This window comes from Podarcis vaucheri (assembly GCF_965113315.1).
Source record: "Podarcis vaucheri genome assembly, chromosome: 5".
NCBI lineage: Eukaryota > Metazoa > Chordata > Lepidosauria > Squamata > Lacertidae > Podarcis > Podarcis vaucheri.
The window spans coordinates 72,625,019-72,644,862 of record NC_138763.1 but is presented as its reverse complement, the minus strand read 5'-3'; the positions used below and the strand labels follow the sequence as shown (position 1 = coordinate 72,644,862).

Here is a 19,844-nt window from a genome sequence, read left to right as displayed (position 1 = left end):
CTTTCTTGTTCTTAGCAAGTTTCTGATCCATGACAGAATTTTACCAACCCTTGCTTTTAAGATTATATGGTTTTCTTAAGAACCTCTTGTGAAACACTTTACTGGAAAATCTAATGAAAATATGCCTAAACAGTAGTTATTAAATACTAGCATGAATTTGCACGTTAAGAGTGGGACTTTGTTTCTTCCACCACAGACATGTTGATACAATTCGCCCTAATAGGATGTTGAAATTAATTACACCGTGATTCAGTGTTATCAAGGGCTTATCTAAACAATCGGGTGTAGTACATTACTACTACTCTGGCTTGCAGACATTTTACCTCCAGGAAAACCTTTCTATATCAGTCTGCTTTCAGAGAACCATGTGAACTGCAGACAATTCTGGGGGTTCCCTTTAGAGAGAGAGAGCTGGCCAGGCCAGTTCATGAGCTGAGTGTGTCCCCTAGAACAGTATCTGTCAATCTTTTCAGACCTGGGACCCACCTTTAACCCCAACAAACAATTGCAGATCCATCTGTGTCTATGTCTACATCTATCTCTCACTCCACATATTTCTATGGTGGTAGAGTTGCTCTGTGGTTTAACCGACAACGCCACCCACCACAGAGCCTAGGGCTTGTTGATCTGAAGGTTGGTGGTTCAAATCCCCGAGATGGGGTGAGCTCCTGTTGCTCGGTCCCAGCTCCTGCCAACCTAGCAGTTCGAAAGCATGTCAAGTGCAAGTAGATAAATAGGTACTGCTGTGGTGGGAAGGTAAACGGCGTTTTCATGCGCTGCTCTGGTTCGCCAGAAGCGGCTTAATCATGCTGGCCACATGACCTGGAAGCTGTACGCCGGCTCCCTCGGCCAATAAAGTGAGATGAACGCTGCAACCCTAGAGTTGTCCGCGACTGGACCTAATGGTCAGGGGTTCCTTTACCTTTACCTTTAGAGTTGCTCTGCTTTTGTGCTGTTCTACTTTAGATCAGGCTATGACCCAATGGCAGGTCTTGACCCACCAGCTGAAGACCACTACCCTGAAACACATCCAACATTATCAGGTGGCTGCTCATTTCATGGGGCAACACTGGTGCACAAGCTGATTGTCAGAAAGGCTTGGCCACCATGTCTGGTCTCCTCACTGAAGAACCTCTGCTGAGCTTTCATATAGACAGGAGTTTAAAGAGAGAGAAAAATCACTTGCTTTGGCCCAGTGCTCTTCCTCTGACCAAGCATCCCAGAACTGCTCCGAATGAAAGACAGGCTAGGAGAACTTTTGTCAGTTTTAATTCTCAGCTATCAAAAGAAGGCAAGTCAACGTATTTTTTTAAAAAAATATATTATATAACATATGGGGACGTGCTCTGCAGCATATGCCTCAATGGAGAAATAAAAATCTAAGATATAAAATATCATGCTTGAAGGGTAGAAAAGAAGAGAAGAGCTGACACATAGAGCCGGCCCAGGATATTTTGGTGTCTGAGGTGAAGGTATCTTTCTTCAGTACTGGCAAAGGAACAGTGCTCTCCTCTGCACCTGAAGGCAGCAGGCTAATCTAGGGGGCTAATTTAGGCTGGCTTATGGTGTAGGCAGGCCCTGTGGCAAACACAGTTCTGTCCTCTAACTTCCGCACTGCCACTCCCTGATCTCCAAAATGTGCTGTCTGAGGCAGCTGCCTAACTCTACCTAGTAGTAGGTCTGGTCCCAGATGGGCCTGAGAGATGGTTCGATCCTCTAAGCCTTCTCACCTGTAATTTCGTCCAAGCTCTCTGTGGTGATGTGATCATTCTGGTTCACCCACTCGCCGTTGCACTTGAAGTAAATCTGGGTGGCAGGGTTGGCTCTGCAGATCAGTTCCACTGGCTTGTTCTTCACAATGTAGGCATCTTGTGGCTCCAGTAGGAAATGGGGAAGGGACTCTGCAGGGGCTGATGGGAAGGAATCTGGAAGCACCTCTCCATACTCAATCCCTGCAATGAAAGAGGAGAAATGTGAGAAATTTAGCTCCACGTGCTTCAAGCAGCAATGCAGACCTCATAACCCGACATCAGTTCTTGGCTTTGAAAGAACGGTGTCTGATGGACAACAACCTGAATTTCATAACTTTTTGACTCCTTGTCAGTTGCAGCTTCCTTTATTCTTACCCCCACTTCGTAACTTAATATATTTGCATAGTCATTGGCCCAATTCAGATATATATACCGTGGTTTGAAAGCAAGGACTGTAGTCACTACCGTTTCCTGGTTTGGGATTCTTGCATTAAGGCATTCAAGGGATAAGAAAGGGAGGATAGAGAGTGCAAACACAACTATTGTTCTCAGTGCAATGCTGCATGGTTTATTGGGTCAAGAATATCATATCAGAACCAGTTCATTGTCACTTCCTTTCTCTAGGGACACCAATCCTTAACAGAGATGCAAGCAAGGAAGCATACTTATTAGTGGGACAATTTCTACAGAACCATCAGAGCGTACTATTTGAAGACCCATTTACATATGCTTGCTCATAACTAAATCCCATGGACTTCAATATAGGTTACTCATGGGCAAGTCATGAAAGCTACTATAACACTGTGGGAAAGAGATAGAATCTGGAAGTCTCTGGTTCTGCCATGGACCATATAGATGGCTTCAGACAAGACACTATTGCTCAGCCACCTTCCTCCTCCAATCAACAGTATGAGGATACCACCTTGCAGGATTAATGAGATATAAAGTATTTGGATGTCCTAAAGCACAGGTGGACAATCCAGAGCTATGGGGGTCAACTTTATTTTAGGTAACCCCCGATGTCCTTCTGTATCTGCCCTGGTAACTAGTTAAAGAACAGAAAACATAAAGTAGGGGTAAATGGACAGTTCTCAAAAAGGACATGGGTTCCTCCAAAGATCAGTGCTGGAACCTGTGGGGATTTTTTAAGTTCTTCATAAATGATGTAGAGTTATGAGTGAGCAGTGATAGTGCAAAGTTTGCTGATGACACCAATCTGTTTAGGGTGGTAAGAACAAAAACAGGTTGTGAAGTGCTCCAAAACGATCTCTCAAAACTGCGTAAACGTGCATTAAAATGGCAACTACTATTCAGCAAAAGCACAGTGTGCACTAGGGCAAAATTAAAATAAAACCCCAATGTCATATATATGTTTATGAGATATGAACTTGTGGTGCCTGACCAGGAAAGGGAGCAGATCGATAGCTTGATTGAAATGTTGACCCATCGCTGGCATGCGGCCCGTGTCAGATTACCCCTGAGAGAATGAGATCTTCAACAAAAGAAAAAGTTGCCTGCCCCTTTCCTAAAGCATCATACAGATGCTAAACATATTACTGCCAAATGGAGGTAGGATTGCATCCTTCATGTGTTACAGCCACATGGCAGGGATCTTGACTGCACTCCAGTCACTTAGCAATACAGTGAGAGTTGCATGATAAAACTGGAGCCAGACTGGCAAGCCCTGGGAGACAGAGGACACCCAAGTCTGGGTGCTTCGCTCCTGGCTTTGAGCCCTGAGGAGATATATGTACTCAGACTCTTGGGAAAGGGCAGCTGCATACACAGAAGAGAGTATGTAGGGGGAGATACATAATGTGTTTTCTGTTGGGGGAAAGACTCCAGGGGATATTCCTCTGAGATGGGCAGCCCTGAAGGATGAAGAGTGGGGAAAAGCCTCTTAAGTATAGAATATAGGACAGAATATAAGTAATAAGCATTTCATATTCAGAGAACATTCTCCACTAGCCTGTAGCAATTTTGAAAGGGATTACAACACAGATCGACCCTGCCTGCCAACTGCACCATATTTCTCTCTCTCTCTCTCTCTCTCTCTCTCTCTCTCTCTCTCTCACACACACACACACACACACACACACACACACACGGTAGGCACTGTGTGCTGCTATTAAACCCTCTGAGTACTGGCAGAGCTAAGGCAAGCATGGTGTTCCTATGATGTTTCATGATTCAAGCATGCTTTGTGTCCAGCCTGCTTGGCACTCCCAAGGGTCTTCCTGGGCACTGCAGGATAAAGACCAAAAGTAAACAAATAGTTGCAACGAAGCAAAAATATAGGCAGTCTTGGGGATGAGCTTCCAAGTTACAAAGAAGAAATGAGGTCTTGGATAATATATTGCCTTCAGCTGCTGGGTCATGCCACACAATTGAGCTGCACAATCATTCTCTCTCTCTCTCTCTCTCTCTCTCTCTCTCTCTCTCCCTCCCTCCCTCCCTCCCACACACACCTTTTTAAAAGGGGGGTTTATTATTAAGTAAAGAAAGAATTAAGTAAAGAAAGAAGAGAAAGTCAGAAAGGCAAGAATGGAAGAAAGAGAGCAGGAGAGAAGGAGAAGAAAGATGGGCATATATTGTAATAGCTGAAAAGTGGATCCCATGCTACAGATTGAACTTGTGAGATTGGACTAAAGGGAAATGCTTTTGGAGTAGGGTTGCCATATTTTGAAGAGCAAAAAAGAGGACACATTTGCCAATTTCTGCTTTTAACTATGGATCTCTATGACGACTCTTGTTTTACACACCCATGAAAAGGAGGACCTGCCCTGGAAAAGAGGACACATGGTAACCCTACAACCCAAATGAAGTACCAGCCAATCTTGAGATTGTCCACAAATCACCAGGGCCTGCCATTTTGAGTCCTTTAGAAAACAAACCCCGAAGGGAAATAGGCCCAAGGAAGCCAGATGCCAGAGATGTATCCTGGGGGGGGGGGGAAATCAGCCTGTGAAAATACACACACACAAACAAACACACACACATGGCTGGCCATTTAAAATCCATTTAGGAAAATTGACTTTCCATTTCCATTTTAACACAGCACTAGGGAAAGCAGTAGGACATTTGTCATAATCCATTAACTGCTCTTTTGGAAACAACGAATTAAACTCCAGGCTAATCTCTCGTTCTCTCTCATGCTCCCTGGTTTCTTTGCTGCTGCTGCTGCCAGGCATCCCCTTCCTAATTTCATTTGCAGGTCTGTAATTTTCTCAGCACCCGACCAATTGCACAGGGATGCAGAGTGTAATTAGGGCACACAATGTCCTCCTGGCGAGCCCTTGTGAGCCTTTGCACAGCTGCAGCCCAAAGCAGTTCGCCGGGTACCCAGGAGCATCCCAGAGCGGAACGGAGGAGGCAGGAAGTTGCAGGGCAGGCAAGATGATGGTTTTGTGATGAATGGGCCTTTCTGGAGCTAAAATTGAAAAAGGCTCAAGTCCAAGATGATCATTTGGAATAAAATGCCCTGCAGTGTAGGTCCCATAGCTTAAAGACAGCAGAGTGGTGATTACAGATTGTTCTCTCTGACCGCCTGTTGTTTGAGCTTTGAATAAAAACCATTCACACACAAACAAAAACAAAGACCACCCCCAAAACAGAAGAGAATGCCCTTAGCAGAGGAAATAACTAGCATTCAAGTTTGACAAAAGCCAAATTCTCTGGTCCAATGATAACAAGCATTTGGAGATGGGGAAGACATGTTAAGTTGTGAAGGTTTTGTTATAAATAAGGTGCCCCCCCCAAAAAAAAATTGCTTGTGAATATTCTGGCTCAAAGCAGCCTGTACTGCCATATCTCAAATATTTCCCAAGATATCATTTTGTTTAGTCATTTAGTCGTGACCGACTCTTCGTGAGCCCATGGACTAGAGCACGCCAGGCTCTGCAACCACAACTATCTAATAGCTGTATTTGGCAATTCGGCCTCAGACAATAAAATGGAACCAGATGGTGACGGAAATCCCAGGGTCTGGTCTGAAGGCATGGGAGTCTACCACCTTGCTGAAGCTAAGCAGGTCCAGGTCTGGTTAGGTCCTGGATGGGAGCCACATGTACACCACCTTGGGGACCATGGTGGATGAAAGGCAGGATATAACTGTGATAAAATACAATAATAAATAAACGTCCTCTGGCCCAGGGGAAAAGAGGAAAAAGTGGTTGTGGTCATCAAAGCAAGGGAACTCCGTAAGTGACTCTTGGCATATGTGGTTTCAGACATGCCACAGGCACCTATCAGGAAGTGGTGGTTGTGGGGAAAAGTCTCAGGGCCAACCCCAGAGACTGGTAACATACCTAAGCCTATGCGCCATCTCCCTGACTGCACCACGGAAACACAGATAAGGCCCATAAATATTGATTGCTCTCCACTCTGCCTCTCCTTCATCTGCCTGAGGAAAAAGGCATTTATGCTCTATGCCTGAGCTGCAGGCTGTTTTTATGACTTTGTTTTACAGCTATAATGCCACGATCATTTATAAAGCAGGTTTGTATATAAAGAATGTAAACATTAGAAATCCATTAGTCTCTTAAAGTGCGTCTGGCAAAGTTCTTCTCCCCCAAGTCACTCCTCTCCCTCCGCCCCTTTGGTAATCTCCACGTCCTCTCTCAGGCTGGGCTGAGGGGAATTTCAAAAGATTACAAGTACTTAAAGATATATTATCCCTGGCCAGGGTTGTAACACAGGCCTGAAGCTACCAATTAAGTTTTCTCGTTGCTGTTTGCTTGTGCTGATGTGTTTCTGTTGTTGGAGTTTTTATGTTGTTGCTGGCATGTGTGTGTGCGCGCGCGCACATAGCATCCAATTTAAAGCCCAGGATAGAGGACTAACCACACAGCCCTTTGCAAAGGAAAAATGCCAGCACCTCTGCCATGGAAGAGACATCTTGAAGGAGAGCACAATTCATCTTCCAGCTCCTGACATTCCTTCATTGTCAGCCTCTAACTCAGGGCACCTGAGCTCATGCTGAAAGATGCCCCTCAGCTAAAGGGATGTCCCTTATTCCTGAACATGACAGCTCCATTGGACATAATGGATGCCCCGTATTTCAGAAGCGCCTTGCTCAATACATGGCACTTCGCAGAGCAAACTCTTTGCTGCTTTTCTCAGTGTTAGCTGCTGTATTGGTGCCAGAGAACAAGGCTCGCAGAGCCTGGAATGTCAGGATGTGTCAGGATGGTGCTGGGGGCTGCTGTCGAAAACAGCAGCAACACCTTCCCACCCCATGTTAACATCTGGGTTACTCAATGCATGTTGCAACATCGTGGTGCTATAAATTTCCCTGAGTCTGTATCAGACAATCAATGAAGAGCAGACAACGCTTGCAGCATTGCAGTGTCATGACCCTAGATGTTATGGGACTGAGGAGAAGGAACCGCAGGGCTGCACCTCCACAACTTCTGTAATCTCTAGTTCTTGCCTGAGGTGGCACATTTTACTTACAGGGTTCAAAATGTTTGCACGAAACTTTGGAGTTACAATGAATTCACACTTTCTGCCCTCCAGATATTGTGGAACTAAGAATCTCAACAGCCCCAGCAAACAGGAGCAGTGGGCAGGGATGATGGAAGTGATGGCCTGGGTGAGGTTGACTTAGATGCTCAGATTGTGGGAGGGGAAGAGGGAAAGATGGATACTGCACTGCTAGACAGATGAAGTTTGAAAGAGAAGAATCCTACATTTACTACTATTTATAAAACATATAAGGTTAAGCTTTTACTACAACAGGGTGCTACAGAACTATAAGAACATAGAGCAAGTCATACACTCCTCACCTTTGCACTAACTAATGTTTAAAATTCAAGGTCTGGAATCATAAAAAGGAGTGCATTTAATTAGTCTGGGTTTCTTGCAGCTTCATAGCACCTCACTATTTTGGGACACTCGATCTGCCAATGCTATCATGAATGTCCACAGGACAACACCTCAGGTTGGTATGCAGCGCTCAAAAGCCTACTTTCCCCCAGCAAAATAGTTTAACAATACTGGGTAACTGCCCACACTCTCTGTTTTATAGGTATAATAATCATAGGCTTAATCTGCATTGGCACTGACAAGGTAATTTTTTTAAAATGTATACAAACTCAACTACTCTAGAATTCTGGATGTCTGAATTGTTTTTTTTATTAGGGAGCAATCACTTCTCCACTAGGCAGCGCAGCATCAAAGGCTTAAAAATTAACCAAGAAGTTCCTTCTATAGACAAGGGATGTTTCACTCTAGGCTTCTCTTTGGCTAATCAGCTTTTCTAAATGTCAGTAATTACTATGAATTCTTTCACTGGCTAAGGAAATCAGCCCTGAGTGCTCACTGGAAGGACAGATCCTGAAGCAGAGGCTCCAGTACTTTGGCCACCTCATGAGAAGAGAAGACTCTCTGGAAAAGACCCTGATGTTGGGAAAGATGGAGGGCACAAGGAGAAGGGGACAACAAAGGAGGAAATGGATGGACAGTGTTCTTGAAGCTACCAGCATGAGTTTGACCAAACTGTGGGAGGCAGTAGAAGACAGGAGTGCCTGGCGTACTCTGGTCCATGGGGTCACGAAGAGTCGGACACAACTAAACGACTAAACAACAGCAACACACTGAAAGGAAGGAGCAAGCTGGTTTCTCACAAACAAATGAGCAGAACAGTGCCTCCATATTTTGCCATATATATTGGGTTCTACAAGGGCTAAATGCTTCTGAAAGAAAGAAAGAAAGAAAGAAAGAAAGAAAGAAAGAAAGAAAGAAAGAAAACGTAATCTAGAGACTATAGTTTATGGTGTTTGTGTGGGCTGTTCCTTCTTGCACCTATTCCTTGACAGTCATGAATACTCTCCTGAGACCTGTGGAAGAGAGGAGGCCCATTTGCAAACAAGAGTTTGTTCACATAGCTACCAGGGAAAAAATGTAGAATTTTCCTTAAATACTTTTATCTCCAAGGCCTGACGTCTTCAAAATGTAACAGCTTCCTGCATGTTGATGCTACCCCACAAAAGGACTAAAACTAGCACACACTGCCATGTCATATGGCTGCAGAAAGTCACTTGAAATAGCCTGCTCACTTGTTTTGCCTAGCAGGAAAAGAAAAAAAGAAGTAGGTGACAGACTACTCCACTTTTGCACAAGGCAATAAGAACAGCCTCCTGCGGGGGTATGTCAAATGCTCACTATTAATCTAAAGGAAATCAAGGCCATTTTCTTTAGCCAACTAGACACTTGCTGCTTCTTTGCTGATTATAATTAAGGCTATCTGGTCATCAGAAGTTGGGGTTCTGTGCTCTCTTTCTTTTTCGAATGGAGAAAATCACAGATGAGTCAGAGCTTAATTTGGAGAAAATTGTGGGCTTGTGGGTTCATTCCCAATTATGGTTTTCCTTCCCCCTTGGTGATCTGGATCCTTCTCTTAACATTTCTATCTGTCCAAAACTCCCTTTGGACCACAGGAAGGGAGAGAAAGCTCCTAAATAGGGATTGATAAGAATCTAGAATGGTTCCCCAGAAAGCATAGCATGGCCTCTTAGGATAAGGTATCATCTCTGCTCTGGGATGAGCACCAGACTTCTAAAGTGAGAACATAAAAGAGGATCAGACTCACTTATGGAGGACAAGGCTATCAATGTCTACTGAACATGGCATCTAGGTTCCACTCCACTGTTGGAAATCATATGCCTATGTTACACTAGTTGCTGGAACTCACAAGTGGGGAGAGCGGCGTTGCACTGAGGTTGTGCTTTGGGGCTTCCTATAGGTATCTGTCAGAACGGGAGGCTGTACCAAATGGGTCTTTGGGCTCTTCTCATGTGCCAATGCTATTAGCCCTTCACGCCCTTGCTCAGTTCAAAGCAAAGCTATTAAAAATCACTGCCAAACAGGGCAGTCAGCTCCCCAGGCTTTTTCGTTTAAAAACGTGCCCCTGTTAAAACAAAATAATAATTGGCTGCTGCTCAGGACCTTAAGCTGGCCAAAGGTTATCGAGGAGGCAGCAATGGTTGCCTTTTTTCTTCAAACAGAACAAAACAAACAACTAAAACACTAAATACTGCCTGGTCCAATAATGCTGTGTAAAACAGATGAAGCGCTAGATGGATAATAGAGCTGACAACGGGGGCAAGGGGGGGGGAATTGCCTCTGCCTTGCAGGTTGTGCAAGCTGGTGTTCAAGTGGATCACGGGCGGGGGGAGAGAAAGAGATGTTGGGCTAGAGAACGAAGGATGTTTTTTGGGGGGGAGAGGTGGGGGGAAGTTACACGCAGAGCACATTTATCATAAGTAATCAAAACAGTCTTTCAGACCCCTCGTTCCCAACCCTTGCTCATTCCAGCCTGACCACCCACCGCATGGGAAACCTCTTGCATATTCTCGACTCAGCTGATGCTCTCAGTGGGGGGAAAACCCCATTTATTATTTTGGAGTTGGGGGGGAGGGTTGCAACGCACACAAAACAGCCTCTTTCTCTTTCACACAAGTTGCATTGTAGGCAAAGGGATTGATGGTCTTGGCTTTTCTTCATGGGGGTGGGGGGAGAAAAAACAAAAAGCAATCTCTGTTAAGGAGGCCTTGCATGAAGGAAAAAATAAAACAAAATCCAGTATCAAAGAAAAGCTGATGGTGTGGGGTTTTATTTTTTTTGGGGGGGAGCAGTTGTCACAGTGGGCGACCCCTTATGAAAAGATGGAATCCGTCTCTCCCACCAACAGCAGATAGTTTATGGGTCCCATTCAGCAACCTGTTATTTTCAGCTGGTTTAGCAGGGAACATACCATTGCCCCATGCCTTTTAAAATAGCATGGAGGAGGAGAAGAGAGATTGTCAGAAGGAGTGGGGGAAAGGATGGCAAAACAGAAACGAAACAAAAAGCAGGGCAGGTGCAGGGCACCCAGACCACACCTGCACAGCTTGCAACCTAACAAGTCAAAGTGAGCCTATTAGTCACGTTTGCCCATAGCCCTACAAAGCCCTTGCCTGCTACCTGCTGGGAACTACAAAAGCAGGGATGTGGTCAAGTTCCTAGTCCGGCACAAGGCATAGCTGGTGGGTTGTGAGTTGGGTAGGCCAGGTCTGAAGCTGCATAGAGCAGAATCCGCAGTGCAGTGTTGGAGGAAGCGCAGAAATTTCTCACGAGAAAAAGATTTAAGGAACGCAGCAACAATGAAAAGATATTGGGGCTGGGGGGAGGAGATGTAGTCTGCACTGTAATCAATTGCAATTTCAACCTGAATTCATCCAAAGGATCGTCCTTTTAATCTTTCCATGAATCTGGCCCCCACATTGTCCCTCGACCAATGTGTGCACAGACACACATACATATATGCGCTGAGATATACTTTCACACAAACACACAGAGGGCTAGAATGCTGCCCTCCTGCTTGTGTTGCTCTCCTTGTGCTCTATTCCACGGCAATTGAGGTTGCAAAGAACATGCCTGGAGAATGAGAGAGATTCTCTCTCTCACACACACACACACCAAGCACTCCCTGTGCTTTTTCAGACGCACACCATAAAACTATTTGAGGCGACACACACTATCAAGTATTGTAGACCACAAAGGGCTGCGCTCATTCAGAGCGCTTCTGTCCTGATCTGAAGAAGTCACCGCAACATTCTGTAATTTCAGTCAGATAACCAAGAAAGTAATGTCTGCCTTGTCATCGTTCAGCCCTTGGAACTCTCTCTCTCTCTGTCTCCCCACACCCTCAAAATGGTGTAACTGCGTAAACACATAAATATGTCCTGAATCAACGACACCAAGAGTGAAGGGCAAAGTCCTGCAAGGACACAAGCCTGTGGCAGTCAGGGAAGCTGACTGTGGGTCACCTCATGACAGTGCAGTTCTGGGAGAATAAAAACACGTCCTTACCTCTATCAGGGCAATTCTGTGTTCTCAGGCTTAACTTTATGTTTTGTTTATTTAATTTATAAGTCGCTTTGCCTCTAAACATTTAATTTTTTTCCTGTTTCATAAAATGTATACACTACTTGATTGTAAAAAAAAATCCTCAAAGCAGTTTACAACGTCCCCCCAATAAAATGGGGGGGGGGGAATCACAGCCATACTTTGAAACATGCGAAAGCTAAAATACTAAAACAGATTAAAATTACCTTAACATTCTAAGCATCTGGAGACAGTTGGTAGAGCATGAGACTCTTATTCTTTGGGTCTTGGGTTTGAGTCCCATGTTGGGCAAAAGATTCCTGCATTGCAGGGGGTTGGTCTAAATCAGGCATCCCCAACCTTTGGCCCTCCAGATGTTTTGGACTACAATTCCCATCATCCCTGACCACTGGTCTATTTAGCTAGGGATCATGGGAGTTGTAGGCCAAAACATCTGGAGGGCCGCAGGTTGGGGATGCCAGGTCTAGATCAGTGTTTCCCAAACTTGGGTCTCCAGCTGTGTTTGGATTAGAACTCCCATCATCCCTAGCTAGCAGGACCAGAGGTCAGAGACGATGGGAACTGTAGTCCAAAAAACCCTGTTTGGGAAACACTGGTCTAGATGGACCTTGGGATATCTTCCAACTCTACAATTCTAAGTTTCTATGGGAAGGCTTGTCTAAACAATAATGTTTTTAGCAGGCACCAGAGAGAGTACTGTGAAGGTGACCTGCTTGATGTCAATAGGCAAGGGGTTCCAAAGTGTAGGTGCTACCACACAATGAGACACAGAGCAGGTAGTCTGTGTCACCTGCAGAAGTGCCAATTCCACCAACGTTCATAGTGGACGCATGTGGGTTAAAGCAACCTCATAGGTAAACTGCTTCCAAGTTGTTGAGGGCTTTATATGCTAATAGTAACACCTTTAATTTGACCCAGTAGCCAGGTGGCAACCCGTGTAGTTCTCTGAGCACAGGTGCTGCATGCTGGCAAGGCTTCACTCCTGTTAGCAATTGTACTGCAGCATTCTTGTGTTCCTATTGGACCTCCTTCCCTCCCTGGGCCACACTACAGTGGTACCTCGGGTTAAGTACTTAATTCGTTCTGGAGGTCCGTACTTAACCTGAAACTGTTCTTAACCTGAAGCACCACTTTAGCTAATGGGGCCTCCTCCTGCTGCTGTGCCACCGCCACGCGATTTCTGTTCTCATCCTGAAGCAAAGTTCTTAACCCGAGGTACTATTTCTGGGTTAGCGAAGTCTGTAACCTGAAGCGTATGTAACCTGAAGCGTCTGTAACCCGAGGTACCACTGTACTCACTTGCCCTGCTTCAAACCTGTAGTATTTCTGCCTGCCTGGAATGTGTCTTTGAATTCTGACAATGCCTCCTGCTTGCCTGGATGAAAGTTAGAGAGAAGAGTGCATGAGTCTTTATAGTCACCTTCATAGAGACTAAAGGTGACATTTATATTTGTTGCTCACCCCTTTTAGCCTCTAGCCCCACCCAGCCCTCAGAAAGTTGCCCCCAGGTAGCTCTGCTGGCAGCGCTCATCCATTCGCTGGAGAGATAAATGGACTTCCCTAGCAAGAGAACAACTTATAGGGTTAGCTAATGAACGCTAAATGCCGAATAGCGGGCTAAGCAGAAACGAAAGCACCGTGTTTGAACAACCTCTGACTCGAAGCAAATGCAGAGTTTAGAAGGAAAGACAAGTGGAACCAGGTTCCTACCCTATTTGAACTCGGTGGGATTTTCCTACTTAAATCCCGAGTGCAAAAACACAGCAGATCTATTTCTCAGCAACTGTCAGAAAAAAGACCCCTACACCACAGCCATGGGCCCCCTCTTCTCATTGTGCCGAAATAAAGCAACACCATGTGCTAGGGTTAATAACTTGAGTTTCCAAGATAATAAACCGTTCCGCTGAGTCAAAAGAAATTGTTCCCTCTCCTTGTCTTCCTTCAGGACTAGAACAATGACTGCCTAACATGACTAGGGCTTAATAATGTATGGGACTTAATAATGCACGACTCGGCAGACACCCTGCGATCGTGCTATTGAGCTCTTTTTCAGGCATCACCAGAAAGTGGATTCATGTGGCTTCCTATCTCCCAACTTTGAAAAGCCGCGGAAAAAGGGAGAAGTCTTTTTTTTTTTTTTAACCTTTGCTTGAATTTTTGGCGTCATTTCTTTGCAGATTAATAACGGGGTTAGGAGGGGAGAGGTGATAAAATAAGAATTAAAAAAACCAGAAAGTTATATTCTTCTCCCCCAACTCACCAAATCTTTCCACACTGGCTCGCTCTCATCACACGCACAGCTATTGAGCGAAAGCTAAACGATGACAAAAGGCCCTCTGTAGCTGTGAAGTGCTGATTGTTTTGCCCTACACTGTGTTTTTGCATGGCTAGCATCCATGGGTCAGGGCCTCCATCCCCCTTTCGCCTGGCCCTATTCAGCACATGGGACAATTCCCTCAGCAAGGGGTGTCATAGAAAAGAAAAGAGAGAGATAGAGAAAGCGGGGCATCTCCTTCAGGGGTGCTGACGGGTGGAGAAAGGAAATGAAAGAGAAAGAGAGAAAGAGAGAGAGAGAGAGAGCGCAACAGATGAGAAGCAGGGAGCCAGGAGTGAGGGAAGGAGAAAGTAGCTCAATACATGACACGTATCAAAAGACAACACAGCTCAGAGCTTTCTTCTACTTCTGGTGATTTGGGAGCTTTCTCTGTGACGACAAGCCCCTTCTTGCCTCACTAACATGTTCAGCGACCAGCTCTAAAGGACAAAAAGTGCAACACTCCCTTCCGCCAGATTACCTCCTCTGCACACTCCCATGCTTTCTCCTCTTTGCAATGGTTTCGACTTCACCATCACCCTGGTGCCATGAGCTTTCCAGGATGGGATGGAGAAACGCAACGCCGCCAGACACAATGCACTGCAAAACCAATACCAGACTGAGATGGAGCAAGAAGCAGGCTTGAGAAATAGTCCTGTCTCCGGTCTTCCCAGAATCAGTTTCTTAAGGTACCTACCCTTTGCGAAAGAAAGAAACTGGGAGCGCTGGAGGAAGGCTAACAAGTGCTTTTGCCCAGAACTGGGCAATGAGCTTTGCGTATTATGCAAATCACTTGCTAATAATGCAAACTGGGCACATTCATTGTTGCGCTGCCTACCAGTTGCTTTGTGTCTGCTCTTGGCAACCACCTCAAAAAGTTGGAGAAGGGTTCAGAGGAAGCATCTCATTCACCTGCCTAGTGGCTCCTGCCAGGATCTGCTTAGGCATTCTTCTCTGACAACAGTGAAGTGTTTGGGGGAGAGATGCAGCCAGACGATGTGTCCCATTGTCTCTGATGCGGTTGCTCCTGTATCACATGGGTATATACCCAATTAATGGGCAACTAGCAGTTACATGCCTGTGTGCTCAGAAGCAGGAGCAGGCTTGTTTTGACAGGGCACAACACAGCTTTCACATTTTTTGCTCCTATCTCCAAATCTGCAAGAGCTTTTATTTTAAGTGCATACTGAGACTCTGGGCCAGATAGCGTCCCAGATAGGCGGTACAACGCAAGCAAAATGTGGTGATTTGGGTCACATGGCAACCCTAGACATAGACAAGCATGAGCCCCCTTTCAGCAGATAACAAAGCAGTCAGTAATATAGTCACATAACAAGGAAGTTCGACTTAATTTTTTTGTTGCGGTCAAGTCCACTGTAGAGTTTACTTCTCCTTGACTTGGTCCCCTCTAAGCAGCATGTTATGGAGCTAGTCACTTCTGTGCCATCACTCTCTCAGCAGTTTGTGAAAGATGCCCTAGGTTTCCAGTAATACCTAGGACTCTCAAGACAATATAAATCTCAGAGAAAGATTGCCGCTCAGTGGGAGAGCATCTGCTTTGATTGCAGAAGGACCCAGCTTTGGTCCTCAGCATCTCTAGGCACAGCTGAAAGACACTCCTGAATAAAATTCTGGGAAGTTGCTGCCAGGTACTGTAGACCAGCCTTTCCGAAACTTGGGTCTCCAGCTGTCTTTGGACTACAACTCCCATCATACCTAGCTGGCGGGACAAGTGGTCATGGATGATGGGAATTGTAGTCCAAAGAAACAGCTGGAGACCCAAGTTTGGGAAACCTTGGTTTAGATTATACTGAGCCAGATGGCCTGACTGCATATAAGGCAAACCCCTTTGTTCCTATGATCAAGCTGTCATAAATGGGAGGCCGTGTCCTACATTCTTTTTCTGTTAGCGCTTTTCTTTTTGTTACAGCGTCTTGCTAACGAAGGATAGCTACAGAAGACAATGCTGCTAGGTCAGAAGACCATTCCTTAGCAGGGTGGGCAGGACAGAAAGGGAACTGAAAGAAGGGAAAGCCACTCTTCCTCCTCCCCACCCCACCCTCTTCCAGAGAGTCGCTTTTTTTCTCAGACTTGAAGCAGGAAAATGGTTAGTGCACAGCATATTTGATGGGATGCATTATTACACATTTTAATCTGATGTTCTTGATCCGGATTATTCCACAACATCTGTTTCCCAGTGACTTATTTGCAGATGTCTGCAGCTAGCTCTCTCGACTTGTAAAAGACGGAAGACGTAGAATGTAACAATGGGATAGAATGGATTTTTTTTTAAAAAAAGAAGAACCCAACAACAACAACAACACTGTTTAAAAATAAAGGCACCGACGTAAAGTATTTCTCCTCACTCAAATCCTTGGCCTATCTGTGGTACTATATTTATAGTAACTGTCACCTAGCCACAAGCCATATATCTGCAGAAGAGGCATTAAAAATCCCCTCTCCTGCAATTGTTTCCCATCAGAATGTCAGAGCATTAGTAACCAAAAGACTGGGAGTATTAGTAAGCATTAGAGACCAAGATGGGTGCTGGGGAGAATAAACAACACTCACTCCTCCATTCCTATGTACACAGCTTACATATACAAAGCACCCACAGGTCACATCCGTACCATACATTTAAACACACATTTAAAGCACTAGGCTTTGCTCAAAGAATCCCGAGAACCACAGCCTATTCCTCGCAGAGCTATAGTTCCCAACACCCTTAACAGTTCCCATATTTTCTGGCATGGGGGGCGGAGAGCCAAGTGCTTTAAACATGTGTTTAAATGTGCTGGAAATGTATTGTGTGGATGTGACCACAGAGAGAGCTGGGGTTCTGAGAATGCACCTAGCAGTCAAGGTAGGATGGAATTGCAGATTATAAACACACACATGCCATTTTCACTGGCAAGTAGAATAGAATAGAATAGAATAGAATAGAATAGAATAGAATAGAATAGAATAGAATAGAATAGAAGTGTCCCTGTTCTCTCCATAAAATTCTGTTCAATTTACCCCATGTTCAGGTGCCATTATGATTTACATTTGCTCACTCCTTTCAGTGGCAGCAGAAACATTCACCAGAATGCTGCTTTTTACAAAGGGGAAGGATTGGCAGAGTAGCTCCTTATTCCATCTAGCAGGCTGCCTGCTAAGGCCTTACATGCACCAAACTCGTAAGTTTGGGTTTCTGTGCCATGCTGGGGTCAGGGATGGTGCTACACATCATTCCCTCTATACCAGCAACTCGAAACCTGCTCAGTTATTATAAAGGCACAGGCAACAGGGGAGCCCAACTGAGCTGGTACTCTGGGGTAATATCTAAAGTGACATAATTTCAGGCTTGGGGGATCTCACCATGTTGACGTTACAGGGAAATGGTGTGGAAAGCAGAAGCTGGAGCTGGGCATTCCAACTGGAACTTGAAACCAGCAAGTAGAAACTGCCATTTGGCCCAATAACAGAAGTGTAAGACCTATTGCTCCCTGGGCATGCTATGTGTGAATGCAACTGATGTTTGAAAACATGTGTCCCAAGGAGGTGCATTGCATCCAATAGCCAGGGTTGGCTGCAGCTTCCTGCCATGCTTGCTGCTGTATACTGTGTGAATTGGCTCCATAAGCATCATCCTGGGGTTGGCAGGCACCCCAGAATGCATTTTTTTTCCACAGTGCATGCTGAAGGAAAGTCTGCAGCACAACTCTCACCTGTTCCCCTATGCTTCCTCTAGAAGAAACATATAAACAGGCTCATTTGTGGATTATTGCCTGCTGCCATACGTTTCACAGCTCGAGCAAATTATAGTGGGGAAACCACCCATTTCATGTCCCCTGCCTTCTCCGAGCTAAGCCATTGTCTCCGAGGGAGACAGAGACAGATAGAGCCTTCCTTATGACATCGCCTGGTGTTGCCACCACCATCATAACACAAAGAGACACTTTGCTGTGGAAAATAAAGGCACACTGTTCAGTGGGACTTGGGTTACAGGTCCAGATTAGCAGCATGGACTCAATACCAAAAGGGAGACCGCAGGGAGTCAAAGGAAGTAGGAACTGGAGTCTTTTGTATGCATATTTTGGGATGTTGCTCCAGACAACAGAGCCAAGGAATCCCATCAGGACCAGACCACACCCACAACTCTGCCAGTGTTCTCCAGGCTCCAGTTTTTCCCCACGGAGTTGCACACAACAAAACTGTGTGGTGGGAAGCGCATGTGTATTGCTAAAGCAAACTGTGCCATATCGAAAAATGGAATTTCCAAGAGCATAAAAGCACAGGCTTGTCATGCAAACTTTCCAAGGGCATCCTGCTTCCACACTGGGATAACGTACACCTGTTTCTTCATGCCAGCATGAACTCTGTCTGCTGACTACTCTGTCTGCTATTGCTTTGTGGAGGCTAGGGATTGAGGATAAATTTTATGCATTCAAAGCCAAAGCCAAATCTATCAAATCTGCAGGTTTCTGAAGCAATATGTAAACTGAAAATGGCTGTTCTTCGAACTTCACACTGATCTGAATTTAGCAACCGCTTTGGGTTTCTTTTTCTTTCTTTCTTTCTTTCTTTTTTATAGGGATGCAGTGTATAACTTTTATGAAATAGATAATAGTTAAAGACACAGTGTTTACCAAAAAGAATATATCTGAGGAAAGTATGCACAAAAACCAAACTGCATGCAAAAATGTGTTTATTAGGCGAAAGTTACGCTAAAATGCTGAGGAATTTTCATGATGATTTTAAAACAAGCAAATAAACGAACGACTGCAAATTGCTGCAAAATGTAGAGAACTGAATTTATGACTACCTTTCCCCATGTTTTCCACTCCATATTACCCCCCATAGCTTTCCTTTCTTTGGGGGGTTTCAAATGTGTGTATTTTCTCCGACATTTGAAATTGCACAGAGGGAGAAAACCCAAGCGGGTGATTTGGAGCATGGGAATAGCAGGGCACCTGTTTCCTCACCTCCCTTGCTAGAAGTGGCTGTTTCCTCTTCGACAATGGCCATTTAGCTACCAGTAGATGCATTTGTCCAGTGTGGGATTCAGAAACAGAATACAAACCAAAGTGATCCTAACTATGGTTGCCACACGCCGAAGGGAGAGGAACAGCCTGGTGCCTTTAATAGAAGCTTGACGTGCCGGAATTAGTAAGTGCAGCTTTTTTTTCTTCATGGCACAAACCTGCTGTTTGTTGCAGTTACTAAAGCAGGAAGCTGAGAAGTCCCCAGCTTTGACATATTTGCTTTTGGTGCTGCCCACTCCACCCAGCGCTGGAAATCCAGAGCGCAAGTTCCCAGCCTCCATGCGGAGCAAGGGTGATGTTGCCTACAGGTCTGATTTTAGGACCCCCTCTCTGCATTAAAGCCCCCTGCCTCCCATCATCTTCAGATTGTGTTAGAAACAGTAGCTAATTAATGCAGGCATCCCCATTCATCCCTCACCTTCCTCACAGGGGTGTTTTGAGGCTTAATTAATGTTTGTTCAGTGCTTTGAAATCCTCAGATGAAAGGCCTTATAGAATTGCAAAGTGGTGTTGTTAGACTCTGCTAACCCGCAATGTTCCCTGCCCCGTAGGCAACACCTATTATGATGCCATCCTGCTGAGACATGGCAGCGTGAAGTGGCTCCTGGGAAATTTTCTGAAGCTGAGCCCACAGCTGCTGGGAGATTTTATTTTTCAAACACACACAGAGAGAAGAGAGAGAATGCATGTGTGTATATAACATGCCAATAGGCAGCATATATAAAATGTTTATGGACATTTTCCTTGTTTATCGGTATAAGTTGTTGTTTTTTAATCGTATCCATACTTTGGAAACCCTGAATGCAAAACTGAGCTGTGTGAAGCTGCCTGCACACCATACAATGGGAGTGTTTGAGAGAGAGA

At 45.0% G+C, this 19,844-nt stretch overlaps 1 protein-coding gene across 3 annotated transcripts in view; it reads right to left on the bottom strand.

The window, feature by feature from the left end:
- The window catches only part of UNC5B (unc-5 netrin receptor B), a 216,738-nt gene that overhangs the window by 100,316 nt on the left and 96,578 nt on the right, over nt 1–19,844 (bottom strand). For all 3 annotated transcript variants that reach the window (XR_014219592.1, XM_082222021.1, XM_082222022.1), the window contains exon 2: nt 1,731–1,952. Coding sequence is in view for 2 of the 3 variants with exons in the window: in XM_082222021.1 (XP_082078147.1) it covers nt 1,731–1,952 (222 nt within the window). In the remaining variant the exon portion in view is untranslated. The remainder of the gene's footprint in view (nt 1–1,730; nt 1,953–19,844) is intronic.